Consider the following 13,760-nt stretch of genomic DNA (forward strand, 5'->3'; position numbering starts at 1 on the left):
TTTTTAACATTGTCATTCTTTTTTAGGTTAGTGTAACTATCTCTGCTTCTCATGTAAAGCTGAAACCTTGTCTTGTTTATATAACCTCTTAAAAATGATTCAAGTTGGGGCAATTGCAAGATGAAAACTTAGAATGTCATTCTTCAACTGCCTTGCTGTCCCCTGAAGTCTGAGACGTATTCTCTTAAGTGACAGAGAGGAGGTGCTAGGCACACACTACCTAAACTTCTTAAAATAACAATATCCAGAGAAGGGAGATGCGGGGTACATTTTATTCTCACAACAATGGCTCATAACAAAATCAAAATAATCTGGCAACTATCAGGAAACACACTTTGTGTAACAGAAGTTAAAAGAGCAACATCAATGCATGTAGCTTTCTTTAATTAGATTCAAGGTGTGAACTTTTTTAAACTTTTTTTTCTTAGATCCCTCTCTAAATCAATGGTAGAAACAACCATTACTAGAAAATTTATTTACTCTGTCAGAACTGATAATTTTTTTTTTTTTTAAGTCCACTTGCTGTCCCAAACACATACCTGACAGGCCAACCACTCACAAGAGTCCACTTATTTAATCATGCAGGAAACTGAAGTAATGGCTATTTTTACCTGATGCTCAGCCATCTGGCTTTCCGGACTCCTGCCAGGCTCTGGACTCTCACTGAGTTTCAGCTCGATAGCCTCCATCTTTGTAGAGATTGACTGGAGGGAGTCCTGGTACTTCTGCTGGCGTTCCAAAGCTTCATAGAGCGTGCGCTGCTTCTCACTGATCTAAACAACAAAAAGGGTTCTTGCCAAATGTTTCCCAGAGCCTTATCTTCCAGATTACAACATTTCTTTCCTCACTGCTTTACCTCTGTGGCCCAATAGAGGGTACTACACTGGGTAGTGGATGTGTAAACTCTCTGCATGTATTTCATAAGACAATCGCTAAGTTTAAATGGTGTCTGGTGGGCTTAAACAATTCCATTTTTTAACGACGTACCACATTCTTTAAGGTTTCCCAAGAACGCTGCAAGTCACCCAGTTTGGCGGTAGCAGATGGTTCCAGCCCTGGCTCATAGAATTCCTGGGATGTCGACGTGCTGGGGTGATTCCTTGCAGTATCCGTCTGCAGCCTCTCAGCAGACAAAGCTTGGTAGTAGGCAATGTCCTGTGAGTGCAAAGCACAGCACTGGGTTCAAAAAGAAGGCAAAGTCTAGAGTAACATGCTCTGAGTACCGCTTGGAGGAAAGGTTTGATCAAAATTTACGTCTTTCTCTGGGCACCATGAACGAGTAAATTTAGTAAAGATCATTTCAAAGCACACAACAATGGCTTTAGAATTTTCATTTATATTTAAGACAATAAACAACTTTACCAATATTTCAAGTTGCCAAAACTCATTCTTATTTTTATATTTGGTAAAATGAAAATACAAAAGACTTAAGTGGTACACATATATTTAAAGACTGATTAGCATAGCAAAAGAGAGAATCTCACTGATCTAGTTCCTAAAATGTTGCTTAATGTATTGATTAAAACATTCTAAATAATTTTTAAAAGTACTTGGTTTTAATAAAACTAAATCTTAAATTGTAATCTTTCAGATGTAGCCAGATATTTGCTGAGTTCATTATTTATACAAATTAATGTAATTATTTTAATATTAAATAAAGGAAAATGTAAGTCCAAACTACTCTAGGAAACAATAAAACGGTTTCCTTCTATTTCCTCAAAGCACACAAGAAAAACAGGAGTCAAAACTATTCAAAGAAACAAATAATAAAACTGCTTCTTTCTATTTATTTCTTCAAAAACAAGGAAAAACCAAAGTGAATCACGAAATATCATGCTCTTGAATGTTTTTAATCTCTGCTCCACCTCAGCCTTCCAAGTAGCTGGAACGATAGGTGTGTGCCACCACGTCTGGTTAATTTCTTGAGTTTTTGTTGAGACAAGGTCTTGTCACGTTCCCTAGGCTAGTCTCGAACTCCTGAACTCTAGCAATCCTCTCTTCTCGGCCTCCCAAAGTGTGAGCCACCATGCCTAGCCTACCCATTTTTGTTGTTGTTGCTGAACCTTCCAGATAAGTCCCCAGCATTTATTGATGACATTGGGGCATGGAGACTGGTTCCTCTTCATTTCTAATCCTGTCACTGTCTCAAGTAGATTACTTGGGTATCCTTACGTCCTTGATAATGTCATATCCATTGATTCTCACTCACTTCTATCCCACCTCAGTCCTCCACACTGTTGAACAGTGTCATCACTCAGTTGAACTTGTAGCTATGGCTAAAGCTACAAGTCTATGTCTAAGCCATTTTCTTACCAATATTCTTATTCCTCTTCTCCCTTTAACAGGTGCTTCATCTACTTGGAAAATCTCAACCATGACTCAATCTAACTTTACTTTCCAGAGTGCATATGCATGTGAAAGTGTCACACACACACACACACACACACACACACACACACTCCAAGCCTTCAAGGAGATACTCCTACAACTTCTCACATTTAAAAAAATCTATTTGCAGACTCTCCCTGATTTCACACTTGCCAGTTTTGGGGGCTTAAGGATGACTCTCCACTAACTCCGAAAATCCCATTACTGCCTTTCCAAGGGCCTTGGTCTATTGATATCCCCTTCCTCTTTGTTGACTTTCTCCTCAGCATATAAAGAGTCAACTCTCTTACGTATGAAAATAACCACAGTTTCACTTTTTTTCTTGATGGATGTCATGTCTTAGAAGAGTCCACCAATCACAATGTAGTGGATCACCACATATGAATACACTTGCACACACAGGCTTACTCCTCATTTCTTTCTCTCCCCTTTTCACTTCCTAATCCAGCTTCCAGAAAGGGTGATTTATACATGGGAAATACTCACTTTTTCACCCTCAATCCACTTCTAAGTTCCCAGTAGGGCTTTGCTCCTGATGACCACCTTGAGATTGCTCTTATCAGTCACCAGTGGCTTCTTTTCAATGAAATGAAATGAAATGATGACTTTTCACACACCTCCCCCCCCCCGCATGTTCGCTCAGTAGCATGCAATAGCACCAACCATTCCTTTCTGGAAACACTTTTCTTTTAATCTCTCTGTTCTTTCGCCAGTTCCTAGTCATTCATTCTTCCTCTTTTTTGGGGGATGAGGGAGGTGTCGGAGTCTCCTCTGTTGCCCAGGCTGGAGTGCAGCCTCAACCTGTTGGGCTCAAGCGAACCTTCTGCCTCAGCCTTCCAAGCAGCTGTAAAAACAGGTGTGTTCCACCACTCCTGGTTAATTATTTTTTTCTTTTATTGTAGAGATGAGGTCTCCCCAAGTTGTCCAGGCTGATCTTGAACTCCTGGACTCAGGCAGTCCTCTCACCTCCACTTCCCAATGTGCTGGGATTACAGTCATGAACCACTGCATCTGGCTACTCTTTCTCTTTGAAGTTTGTTTTCCACTCACTGTTCAATATCAGTGAACTGAGAAGCTCAAGGCTCACATATCCAGGTGCTCATGTGTTATCCCACAAGCTCTTCAAACTTAACATTTCCCAAAGGAACACAGGTAAGAAATGGATTTAGGAAAAGATAGTAAAGTGCTATCCATCTCATAATAAATAAAATTTCTACCCACCTAAGATATGAACTTGGGATTGACTGTCAATTTCTCCTCTCCCTTACTACCCACTGCTTATGTAAGGATGAAGCGCTATTGATGCATACCCTTGCCACAGCCTTGGTTCAAGTTCTCATTACAGCAACAACTTCCTAACTCAAACCTTGCAAACTGGCAGCCTGTAGGCTGCCTCTGAGTTACATACATTTAATTTAGCTAATATAGTGTTCTAAATGGATTAAAATCAGGTCAGGTGCAGTGGCTCACACCTGTAACCCCAGCACTTTGGGAGGCTGAAAGAAGAGGATTACTTGAGCCCAGGGCTCAAGACTAGCCTGGGCAACAGTGTGAGACGTTGTATTAAAAAAAAAAAAAAGCTGGGCATGATGGTGTGCGCCTGTAGTCCCAGCTGAAATGGAGGATTTGCTGAGTCCAGAAGGTCGAGGTTGTAGTGAGCTTTGATCATGCCACTGCACTGCAGCTTGGTAGACAGAGTGAGCCCCCTCTTCAAAAAAATTGTTTAAAATCTCTCTTCATTAAGATCCAGATTCAAACTGGGCCCTGTGTTTTCATGGACATTGTAATTCTAACAGAGAAGACGCAGCAGTATTTATGTGGATCAGGTGCTGTCCAGGTCCCTCAGTTCCTCCTGGCCTGCTTCTTTCATTTATATCACCAGGGTGGTCTAGGCATGAGAGTGTGCAACTTCTGTCCCTAACAGCTTCCCTAGCTCTGGATTTGCCCATCTCTACTGTCCAGGTCACATGGATCCAGAATGATCTCTCTAAACCTCAACTCTGTACATTGCTGATAGTTAAATTCCCTCAGTGGGGAAAGGTGCAGTGGCTCATGCCTGTAGACCCAGCACTTTGGGAGGCCAGGGAGGGAGGACTGCTTGAGCCCAGGAGTTTGAGACCAGTCTGGGTAACATAGCAAAGCCTCGTCTCTAGAAAAAATTTTAAAAACATTAGCTGGGTATGGTGGCATGTAACTCTAGTCCCAGCTACTTGAGAAGCTGAGGTGGAAGGATCACCTGAACTCAGGAAATCAAGGCTACCATGAGCTGTGATCATCATGATTGTGCCACTGCACTCCAGCCTGTGTAACAGAGTGAGACCCCAGCTTAAAGAAAAACAAAATTCCCTCAGTGGTTAACTATTAACTCCTGCATGAAGTTCAGATTCTTGTGTGTGGCATGCAAGGTGCTCCATGATGTAGTTCCTACATCTCTCTCAATCTTATTTCTTCCCCTCATCCTTATCCAAACCTATGTTTCTCCAATGACAACAAAATTTTCCACAGTTGACCTGATGGGCCACGTTTCTTCCCGCCTTCCCGGCTCCCTACAGGCGGTTCCCTCTGCCTGAAATACTTCCTCTCACGCCACCCACACGCACTCCAACTGCCTCACCTGTGCTCCTCTCTTAAAACCAAAGAGGGTCATCCTCAGCCTATGCTTAAATCCCAGCCAGTTCAGGTGCTTATCCAGGTGCTGCCATAATACTGTGTCTCCCTCCATCATACCATCTGCCACTGCCTACTATAAGAATTTGCCTGCTCTCACACATACTTGCAAATTCCTTGAGGACTGGCTGGGTTCAGTGCTTCTAGGCTTTCATCCTGAGAGCATTGAGGAATGTTTGGCAAATAACACTCAGGCCCATATGTTCATAATAAATCATGCTTGCACTTTTGCAAACTCTATTATTTTCTATCCCATGGGAAGTAATACTATTGGTGTCCACAAGGAAAAGCAAAAAGTGTCTTAAAGTGATGACCAACATAGTGAAACCTCGTCTCTGCAAAATAAATAAATAAATAAATAAATAAATAAACAAACAAACTAGTTGGGCGTGGTGGAACACACCTGTAGTCCCAGTTACTCAGGTGGCAGAGGTAGAAGGATCACCTGAGCCCAGGAGGTTGAGGCTGCAGTAGCCATGATCATGTCACTGCACTCTGGCTTTGGCGACAGAGTGAGATCCCGACTCAAAAAAAAGTAAATAAACAAAATAAAAATTTGCTACAATAAATCTTTTGTTTTTTGTGACTGTGTGTGTGTGTGTGTGTGTGTGTGTGTGTGTGTGTGTGCGCGTGCATCTGTGTGGCTCATGCCTATAGATAGAAATGGCAACTCCAGGTTTCTTTAAAAGGATCTGAAAACATATCACCTTTTATAGGTGAATTACTTGAATCTATTTGAGGACTACATATATTCAATAAAATAAATCAATTAGTACTGTAAGTAACCACAAAATAAAGGCAATGATTGATGTAGTCAGGAATCACCATCAGAAATATGTCTCTTATTGCTTATGTACCTGAGTTATCGGAGCTATGACAAATAGATTCCTACAGGAATAGATCTGGAGAACTAAAAATATTATTTAATCAACATTTCCCAGTTTAAAAGGTATTTTCATAATTAACATCACATTTCATTTTCACGATTCTGTGAATTAAGCAGTATTGCTTTCCATCCACAGATGAGAATGTGGAGGGACTTCCCAGGTATACTCAGCTAAGGGAAGGAAGAGCTGTGACCGCGTGAACTTTTGACTTGGAGGCCAGTGAGGTGCCCATTACATTATTACTTTTTTCTTTTCTTTTTCTGCAGAGAGAAGAGATGAGGTCTCATTATGTTGCCTAAGCTGGTCACGAATTCCTGGGCTCAAACTATTCTCCGGCCTTGGCCTCCCAATTGCTGGGATTACAGGTGTGAGCCACTGTGCCCGACCTTCTCACTCTTTTCGGATCTATACTTCTCTTTACTCTTCTGAGGAGTCTATGTCTTGGCTTCTGGGAATGCCTCCCTATTTCTACCCTCAAGTAAGCTAAATTGTTATTATGTCTTAGCTAATAGCTACTGTCAGAGGCAGAACACACTGACTGTGAGTGGGATCAGGTAGTTATATAATGTAATCTACTTCCAGAAACAGCAAGCACAAAACCTTTTTTTCACAGCTGTCATTTTATAAAGCAGTTAAATTTGGTTGCTCCCTGAAGCAGCTGTGCACCTTCTATACAGGGTTTTGAATCTGAAAACTGGAACTTAAGGGCATTCTAAATGTCCTCTTCAGTTTCAAGAGACACTCTGTAAATCCAGTACATGACTGGTCATGTCGTTGTATTTTTTCATTGTCCTCTGACTTATATTACACTACAAGAATAACATGGATTGACTTGTTTAATCAACTCCAAGCATAAAACGTTTGCTTTTTTAACAGCTTCCTCTGAGTAAAGTTCTCTGAGTTAAACTAACTGAAGGCATTTTACCCAAATTTGCAGCATCACATGTAAATATTTAATAATGGGATTTCACTGATTTTTCCCTGTGACTAGGGGAGATGGGAGGGATTAAAACAAAGTGTAATCTCACTAAGTTTTAGGATCTGATTAAGTTTTGCGGTTAATATTGAATAGTAATATTTTAAATGTGTGCATTGTTATCATTTACAGGGCAATCTCATGTGTACACTGGCACTGTACAAGAAGGGGCATGGAGGTTTACAATTTTAGCAAAGGTATATTCTTCATGTTCTTTCCACATTGCTAGTCTCAAGATCAATATTTGTCATTCAGTTTGAAAATTTTAAGAACATTAAGCATAATATATGGGATTCATTTTTCTCTACACAATAATCAGCTGACTACAGCCCAATTTCTCTGATTCTAATAACATCAGTAACCACAGGTAAGGACAAATCATCAGTGAATGAGTAATATATATTTTTAAATCAGAATTTGGAGAACAGTTTTCCAAATCCCCCATGGGAAATCCCTGAATTTCTCCTTTTTGTTTTTTTCCTGTTATCCTTTGCTATTATTTGTCCCACGTCGATCTTTCCCTCTAGATTGTAAGGTCCTGGAAGAGAAGGCCACTGCTGTTTCCTTTTTGGTTACATCCTCAAAACACAGCACAAGATTGTGTGCTAAGCAGGTGCTCACAGTGCATTTAATAAATAGATGAGTTGATAACTTTTCTGGAGCTATATTGATTCTTACCCAGAGAATCGTGTTATGTAAAGGTGTCATCAATTTCACATTCTGTTTTTATAAGGAGGGTTTCTCTTTATAGCAGAAATCCTATATTGAATGCTTACACTTTAAATTACATTTAATATAATTTGTAATATAGTTTATAAAACATTTGTTCTGTTTAATGTTTCTTCCTTGATAATATATCTCAACTTCTTTGAACACTTACATAATTTTGTATAACATAATTTAAATTTTTTGAATTGTTTTGGATAAAAATATAAAATATTACTTAACATGCATTAAAACTTTTTGGTAATTATAAAAGCACCTTTTTGACCTTTATCCATATTTTTCATGATATCTTTTTGATGTGTAATTTAGTATAATCTGTACTTAAATTGTATAGTAGAACGTATCTCATAACAAAAAGGCATTATTCTCATTTTATGGGAAATATAATGTAATAATTATTGAAAGATCAGTAAAAATCAAATCTTCCAGGCATTCCAGTATATATTCTGGCAGACATTCCTTCAGTTGGCTGGTAAGTAGTAAAAAAAAAAGTATAACATAAACAGAATTGTCCCATCTTCAAAATCTGAGCTGGTAAATGTCAATACTATGATCAACGAATGTTAAACTAGCCAGAGAATCATGTTATTTTACAATGGTGACACAGATTCTTTGCTGTTAGGATGCAGGACGCCATTTCAGATGATTGTTAGACACTAAGGCCATAATGCCTGAAAACAGGGCTTTCTCGAGCTATAATTCCCATGACCTAATTTTTGTTCATGTCATTGTCAGTAGCCCAGGAGTGGAGATGACACCCTGAGCCAGTGGTCCCACATGACAATCACAGTTTGTGCAACCATAATACCTAATGGTGTGCCCCTGGAACCCATGCAACTAAGTCTGAGATCCATGCTCACAGTCTAGTGAGAACAGAGAATGGAGTCCTGCATCCTTCCAGGGATCATTGCTAGAGGAATGCCAAGTGGGTGGTACCTGGTTAACAGAAGCATCTGTATTAGCCACAGGTGAAGGGGAGCGACAGGCAGGTGGAGAGGAAATCTCACTGTTGGTTCCCTCCTCCCCAGACTCCTCAGTGACAGGTGACAGCAAAGTGTGACAGCGACCCGCAGTCATCTGCCACGTAAAATGTGCCCAAAGGACATGAAAATCAGTTAGCTATGTTAACCAAAGACCTGGTCAGGCACAGGCCAAAACAGAGATAATTAAATAACAAAGGTTAGAATTACTGAGACCAAAATTCACATATTAATTCTGTTTTGGTATTTAAAAGTTTTGTCTTTAAGTGACGAGGATGCTAAGAATCATTTGTGAAACAATCGGGGTGGGATGTATATCACATTTAAGAGTTTTGTTGTTGATTAAATACATCTTTATTTTCCCTTTTTTGAATGTTTATGTCTTTATGATTTGTAATTATCTAGAAAAACCATGAATCATACAAATGAGAAAAAGGTCTATGAAATAAAGCTTGGTCTTTTGTGGACATCTCAAGATTCACATATCCCAGGGAGATAAATGCACCCAAAGTAATATATTTCTAAATGGGCCCAGGTATGGTTACACATTATGAGAGGCATTTAACACATGAGGGAAAATGTACAGCACTGGAAAACATTATATTTACCAAAATACATCATATATTTTAGATGCTAAATGTATGAGGAAATAATGGTGCACAATAGAGATAATGAAACTTATCTTAATTCAAAGCTAAACTTTAAATGGTCTATTTTCTTATTTTCTAACAATAGCTTTTCTTCTATATTTAGTTAAACATTTATATAACAGAATACATGCACATAATTAGTAAGTTAGCTTGGAAATTCAACTAAACATATGTGCCATGAATCTCCCATCCCCCAGAAAAGTAAAACACTGTGCAAAGGATTTTTTTTTAAATCTTGGAGCTTTTAGTACTATTGCTAAATTATTAACTAATGCAGGGCAGACCTTCGACATGTTAAGTAATCCATCAGTCTCAAGCAAATAGTTTCATTTCAGTTGTCACTGTTTACAGTGTCAAAGGTTGGCCCAAGCCCAAACGCAGTCAAAAAGAGTTAAGGAAACTGTTCCCCAATTTAAATCTGCAAAATCTGAGGCTGCTCCCTGCAATAAGCCGTGGAGAACCGGCAGCCACTAGCCTGGCTCCAAAGAGCAAAGCGGCCAGGGCTGTCTGGATCCTTACCATGACTACAGAGGGTTGGGCCGAAGGTGCGAGGAGGAGTTCACCATCCAGGTCCTCCGTCCCTTCCGCCAGTCCCTCGACCTCGGTTACCGTCAGCAGCATGGTGGCGTGCTTGGCTTTCATCGTTAGCATCTTGCACTTGGAATTCAAAGAGGCGATCTGCTCCTGGTAGCCCTTGATTTTCTGAGCCAGCTCCTGAGGAAACATTTTCCCCCCGAGGGATGTCAGAGTAGCATCAAAAGGACACCGAAGTAGTAGCGTTCATCTTCCTGCAGGGCCGGCCAATGGGAGCGCAGAGCTGCGTCTGGCGGCGGCGCCCGGGAGGCAGGATGTGGGCTGGGAGGCAGCGAGGCCGCCTCATCTCACGGCGGAGCCAGACCGCTTCGCCGCCGCCGCGCAGGCCCCCGCAGAGGCACCGGGGCCACGCTCGCACACGGGAAGAGCCTGTGACGCGGGGGGAGGGTTTCCAAGCGCGGGAGATGCCCCATATGGAATCAGGAACTACTGCTACAGGAAGAGCCGCAACTTTCTTAAAATGCGGAAGGCATCTGAAATTTACCAGATGGTTCATGCCATGGAAATTAGGTCACGTGACAACCACAAAAACCGCGATGCTCCGCTCTCATCTGCTGAATACATTCAACAGAGATGACAGTCATTTATTACAGGTAGGGTCACATAGTAAACTGCTTGTTTGTTCCTGTGACCCCAGGGAGTTGTTTGTTTTTCCTAAATAAGCTACATATTACACAAGAAGCTTTAATTCTCTATGCACATTACCCCCAATTAAATTTTGTGCATTCATCACATTTTCTCTCATGTGCTCCGTTATGTCTCAAATGTTGCTGCTCCTTCAAACTAGAGCGTTGAAGTGGAAGTGCAGTTCAGATTTAATGGTTTTAATTTCATTTGCTTTTGAAAAAATTTTGTGATAGAGGTTTTAAAAGTCTTACAAAGGGCTTACTGGAAATACTTTATAGATGATGCATAGCTATTAAAAAGGTAATTATAGATTCATTTAAGAAGTATGGTAATTCTAAAATATTAAAGTTATACTATCTTGTATCATTAAAAAACAAAATGTATATTCCAAAACATGAATCCGAAAAGTACAAAACTGTTATTCTTATTTATTTCTTTTAGTTGGTTCCTTTGACTGAGAAGTTGTCATTTAGTGTTTGCATAGAACATCTTTGTGACAAAGACATTAAATGTCAATATCTTTAAAATGATTGTGTGTAGACATATACATACATTTGTGTGTGTGTGTGCACGCGTGCGTGTGTGCACATGCATGCCTGCAGACCTGCAGATACAGTCATCTCTTGGAAACCACAGGTGATTGGTACAGGATCCCCTTGGGTACCAAATCTTTGATATAAAATGGCACGGTATTTGCATATAACCTGCACTCATCCTCCCAAATAGCGTAAGTCATCTCTAGATTACTTATAATACCTAAATGCAGTGTAAAAGCATTGGAAATAGTTGTTATACAGTATCATTTAGGGAATAATGATAAAGAAAAAAAACATGAGGATGTGCAAAAGCAGCCAACCTTTTTTTTCAAATAGTTTCCATCCATGGTTGGTTGAATCTATGGGTGAGGAACTCACAGATGTGGAGAACTGACTATACAGGATATGTAAAGTACACATGTGTATAGCTATAACATTTTGTTATAATTGTTTCGTTTGTTTCTGTCTTCCAACCAAAACTGAATGGAGGAAAAAACAGTTCAGCAGAATTCAGTCAGCAGCCTGTCTTCTTGACTTTAATATTATAGCAATTTTTTTTTTGAGTTGGAGTCTCACTCTGTCGCCCAGGCAGGAGTGCAGTGGCACACCCATGGCCACCCCAGCGTCAACCTGCTAGGCTCTGGCGATCCTTCCACCTCAGCCTTCCAAGTAGCTGGAATTCCAGGTGTGCACTACCACGCCTGGCTAATTTTTTATTTATTGTGGAGACGAGGTCTTGCCAAGTTGCCCGGGCTGTTCTTGAACCTGTGGGCTTAGGCAATCTACTCGTCTTGGCTTCCCAAAGTGCTGGGATTACAGGCTGAGCCAGTCAGCCCAGCCTACAGCAATTCTTAAAACAAGGATTTAAACAGTAGAAATCATTGATTCTTTATCTCTGGGGATGTAGATAATTAAACCTAATAAAGTTTTTTTTTAAATAGTGATTAAATAGCTATTTACTACATGTCGTGGGTACTCAATAAATAATATTTATTATAATAAGTTAATACATCTATATAGAAGGTATGTATCAGCTTACTGTGACTTCCAAGTCACTAAGCTTTCTTGCAAAGGCTTACCACGCTAGGATAAATTTGAGGAATCTTTGTGACTGCTCACCAAGATTAGTCATTCCCTCTTAGTAACCACATGGCTTGACACAGCTGTCTATTGCAGTACCCTGCAAGGTGTGCCCATGCTGACAGCAAGTGCCTGCTTTCTAAGCTGCAATTCTCAACTTTGCTGTGGAAAAAACTCATCTGGGTTGGTTGTTAAAAATGCAACTCAGGTCACCACTTCCAAATATTTTGATTTACTAGGTTTATGAGAAACTGCACCTCATAATTAGCCCATGTGACTTGGGTTAATGTGTTATTCATTCTCAGGAAGGAGATATATATCGAACTCCTGGGCTCCAGCAATCCTCCTTCTCGGCCTCCCAAAGAGCTTGAATTGCAGGTATAAGCCCCTGCACTCAGCCTATATATATACTTGTAATGGGTATTTCTGAAAATGCCTTTGCAGGTGGGAATTTCAGATCCAGTGTCTGCTCAAACTTTGAAAAAAATTACAGAAAATAAAGTGTGAAGTCCTTAGAGATGAATGAATTATCACTTATTTTTATGAGTTAAAGTTATGCATATAGAAACCAGATTCGCTTAAGATTGAAATTCAATTAAGAGCAGACTGAAAATACAGGAAGTTGCCCTCTTCCCAATTTTTATGTTATAATCAGTCAGCCTTTCTCCACTCAGCACTTTCCTTCCTGTGTTTGTTTTATGCACACAATGAACTTCATGCAGTACTACATCATTTTTTACGTGAAAATGTGCTCTAAATCATGTGACAAAATGAATCAATGGCAACAGTGACATTCAGAATTGTGAGGAGAAAATGTGACAAAGTACACAGATCACAGAACTAGGAGCCAGGAAGACACAGTCTGCTGCTGATGTGCTGAGAGCTCACTCTGTGACCTCGGGGGAATGCATGTATTTTCCTGGGACTTCATTATTTTCTTTTATACAATGAAGTCACCCAAATCATTTCTGCTACAGTGGAAAAAACAACAGAATTTGGAGTTAAAGCTACTGGAATTGAGTTCAGTTTCAATTAGTTCCTACATTTTGGAGTTTAGGAAGTCACTTTAAAAAAATCAGTTCCTAAACACCTCTTATCAACAGGGTGCCTGAATGAAACGTAATTGTACACCTAACCCTTAACTGTACCCCACAAAACCATAATAAAAAATATTGATTTAAAAAAAAAATCAGTTCCTTATCCATAAAAAGGAGATAAAAAAAAGTTCTTACCTCACTAGGTTGTTATAAAAAGGTATGTAAAACTTGGCAAGTTATTTTTAAAACCATAAAATAAAAAAACTTTAGTAGTACTAATAATTATTATTCCAGACAAGATTTTTTAAAATGTTTTTTGTAACATGATAGAAGAGTTGTTACAACAAAATTCAGGATTTTGTGAAATGGGATTCAAAATAGCTTCAAGGCTGGCACAGTGACTCATGCCTGTAATCCTAGCACTTTGGGAGGCCAAAGCCAGAGGCTAGCTTAAGCCCCGGAGTTCAAGACCAATCTGGGAAACATAACAAGATCTCGTCTTTACAAAAATAAAAATTTTTTTAAATTAGCCAGGAGCAGTGGGCATTCACCTGTAGTCCCAGCTACTCAGGAGGCTGAGATGGAAGGATCTTCTGAGCCCAGGAGTTTGAG

At 39.8% G+C, this 13,760-nt stretch overlaps 1 protein-coding gene across 1 annotated transcript in view; it reads right to left on the reverse strand.

Moving 5' to 3' along the window:
* SYNE1 (spectrin repeat containing nuclear envelope protein 1) overlaps positions 1-13,760 on the reverse strand; it is a 391,665-nt gene that overhangs the window by 170,764 nt on the left and 207,141 nt on the right. The window contains exons 86-89 of the mRNA XM_021716025.1: positions 9,794-9,988; positions 8,581-8,721; positions 988-1,155; positions 612-773 (exon numbers count right to left, since the gene is read on the reverse strand). Of these exons, the coding sequence (XP_021571700.1) occupies positions 612-773; positions 988-1,155; positions 8,581-8,721; positions 9,794-9,988 (666 nt within the window). The remainder of the gene's footprint in view (positions 1-611; positions 774-987; positions 1,156-8,580; positions 8,722-9,793; positions 9,989-13,760) is intronic.

Source organism: Carlito syrichta, unplaced genomic scaffold, assembly GCF_000164805.1.
Source record: "Carlito syrichta isolate Samal-C Ts95f unplaced genomic scaffold, Tarsius_syrichta-2.0.1 Scaffold308114, whole genome shotgun sequence".
NCBI lineage: Eukaryota > Metazoa > Chordata > Mammalia > Primates > Tarsiidae > Carlito > Carlito syrichta.